This window comes from Cystoisospora suis, assembly GCF_002600585.1.
Source record: "Cystoisospora suis strain Wien I chromosome Unknown contig_3744, whole genome shotgun sequence".
Taxonomy (NCBI): domain Eukaryota; phylum Apicomplexa; class Conoidasida; order Eucoccidiorida; family Sarcocystidae; genus Cystoisospora; species Cystoisospora suis.
Window position 1 is genome coordinate 1,312 of NW_027156539.1, and position 2,428 is coordinate 3,739.

General features: G+C 41.8%; 1 protein-coding gene across 1 annotated transcript; it reads left to right on the forward strand.

The window, feature by feature from the left end:
* Window positions 1–40: 40 nt before the first annotated feature.
* On the forward strand, window positions 41–2,300 carry CSUI_007197 (apyrase; the record flags this gene model as incomplete). The annotated part of the gene is made up of 2 exons (XM_068067347.1): window positions 41–956; window positions 1,636–2,300. Coding segments are annotated over 2 exons (1,029 nt in total), but the record flags the coding sequence as incomplete, so codon positions are not given.
* Window positions 2,301–2,428: the final 128 nt, after the last annotated feature.

Genomic DNA, 2,428 nt, shown 5'->3' on the forward strand with positions numbered 1-2,428 from the left:
CTTATGACTGGGTATACACCTCTATGTCTCTCTCTCTAGATATCTACACCTCTATGTCTCTCCCTTTTCTTTCTCTTCTCTCTTCCATTCTTCTTCTCCTTCTTCCTCTTCTTCGTCAATCTCCAAGATAGATCAAGATAAAAAGAAGACCTCTACGGTAACAACGATAGTGAAATACACAGGCAACAGCCCCCTTCTAAGAGGCGTCCACGTCGGCTCTTCTTCTTCTTCTCTCTCTGAAGAAGGAGAACAAGGAGAAGAAGAAGAACGGCTCTCTTCTTCTTCAAAAGTAGGGAGAAAGAAAGAGTCATCTGGGGCCTTGTCCCTCTCTTCTTCTTCTTCTTCTCTTCATTCTCCCTATGATCCTACATGCAGCTCTCCGTCGTCTTCTTCTTATCCCTGTAGCTTTCTTCTTATAGCTGACCTTGACGGCAATAGCCGAGTTGAAAGTCCTTTTCTTTCTTCATCGGATCTTCTCTTCAAAAGTTACATCTTGAAAGCTAAGCTGTATGTACACCCCACGAGTCGTGTCTCTCCCTCTTCTCATTCTCCTCAGTCTTCTCCTTCTCCGTCTTTCTTTCTTTCTTCCGACTATCACATCGAGTTCGAGGAAATAAAAGAAACAGATGGCTATCGCCAAGAAGATCAAGAAAAGCAAGAAAAAGACACTTCTTCTTCTCCTCCTCCGGTGTATCATCAGATTTTGTATGGAAAGCACAACGAAGGAGGACGGGGCTTAGAGCTGTCTGAGTTGATATACTTCAATAGAGAGCTCTTAACTTTCGACGATAGAACCGGCATCGTGTACAAACTTTCTCTGCAGACAAAGAAACTCATAGCGAAGTATCTTCTAGTGGAGGGAGACGGCGTCTCTTCCTCGAAAGGAATGAAAATTGAATGGGCTACCGTCAAAGATGACCTACTCTATGTTGGATCTTTCGGAAAAGAATTCACAGGTATCGACCAAGAAAGAAAGAAAGGGAGAGCAACAGAGAAAGAGAGAGACAGAGAAAGAAAGAAAGAAAGGAACGAAGGAAGGGGGAGAGATCAATGGAGAGAGAGATAGAGGACAGAGACAGAAAGAGAGGGAGGAAGACAGTCGAAGAGATCTAGAGAGAAAGAGAATGGTGGCGAGAGAGAGGGAGAGAGAGAAAGAGAACGATAGATAGAGCTCGATGTAGAGAGAGATAGAGGAGTATAGATAGGTAGAGAGAGGAGAGAGAGAGGGAGGAAGATAAGTAGACAGATAGATAGAAAGAACGAAGTGAGAAAGGCAGGCCTTTATGTCTTTTATCTTTCTGATGGTCTTTCTTCCTCTTCTTTTTCTTCCCAGAAATGCGTTAGTATCGTAAAGCATGAGATAAGTGTGAGGTGCTTTCTTTCTTTCTTTCTTTCTTTGAGAGAAGAGGTTCTTATTCTGCTATGCGAAAGCAAGAGAGTGTCTGCCTGCTTTCCGAAGACCCATTCTCTCTTTCATTCTTTCATTTACTTTCTTATTCTCTCTCAGGCCGTTCACTCCTTGTAGCAAACAGGAGGTTAAGATTGATGCTGGTGTATGTACACCTCCACACACATCCAAGAGTCTATTCGTTCCCTCTCTCCTCCTCTTTTCTTTCTTTGTTTGTTTGTTTGTAGATTCGTCAGGGGAGATAGTGCATTATCATAATGTGTGGATAGCTGTAATAGACCGGCAGGGCCAAATTACGCGACAAGACTGGGCGGAGCCGTACCGACGTATCAGAGAGTAAATATATACACAGACAGACAAAGAAGGGTTTCACTAATTTTCTCTTCCTGTTCGAATCTGTCTATATATCTCTCTTTATGTCTATGCAGCTCTCTCTCTCTCTGTATATATATATATATATGTGTGTCTGTCTAACACCTTTGATAGATGGGCGATCGAGTCTTATCGATCACGGTGTTACGAAGAAGATACACATCCATGATGGCTTCTCTCTTCTTCTTCTTCTTTTCTTTTCTTTTTCTTTTTTGTCATGCTGAGTTCTTTCTCATCTTTCTTTCTCTCTTTGTTTCTTTGCAATCTAACTCTTCTTCTTTTCTTATCTTTCTCCTGCATGCGCCCCGTTCTTCTTCTTCTTGGATGTTTCGTCGGGAGCTTCTCTCCGTCTTGAGGACCGCAGAGAGAAAGAAAAAGATTCTTCTTTACTTCTTGAAACGAAACAATTCCTCCTCCTTCTCTTTCTTTCTCTCTCTCTCTCCGTCTTTACAATTGTCTGTGTACATATCTTTATATCTCTGTCATGCACTGCGTCCATTGTACAGAGATACATAGCCTGACATTTCATATATATAAAGTGTCTGTATATATATATATATATATACAGGTGTCTAGCGGATGGGTTACGCAGGCAATACGTATCTATCTATCGATCTATATATGTATGTATGTATGCATGCATGTGTG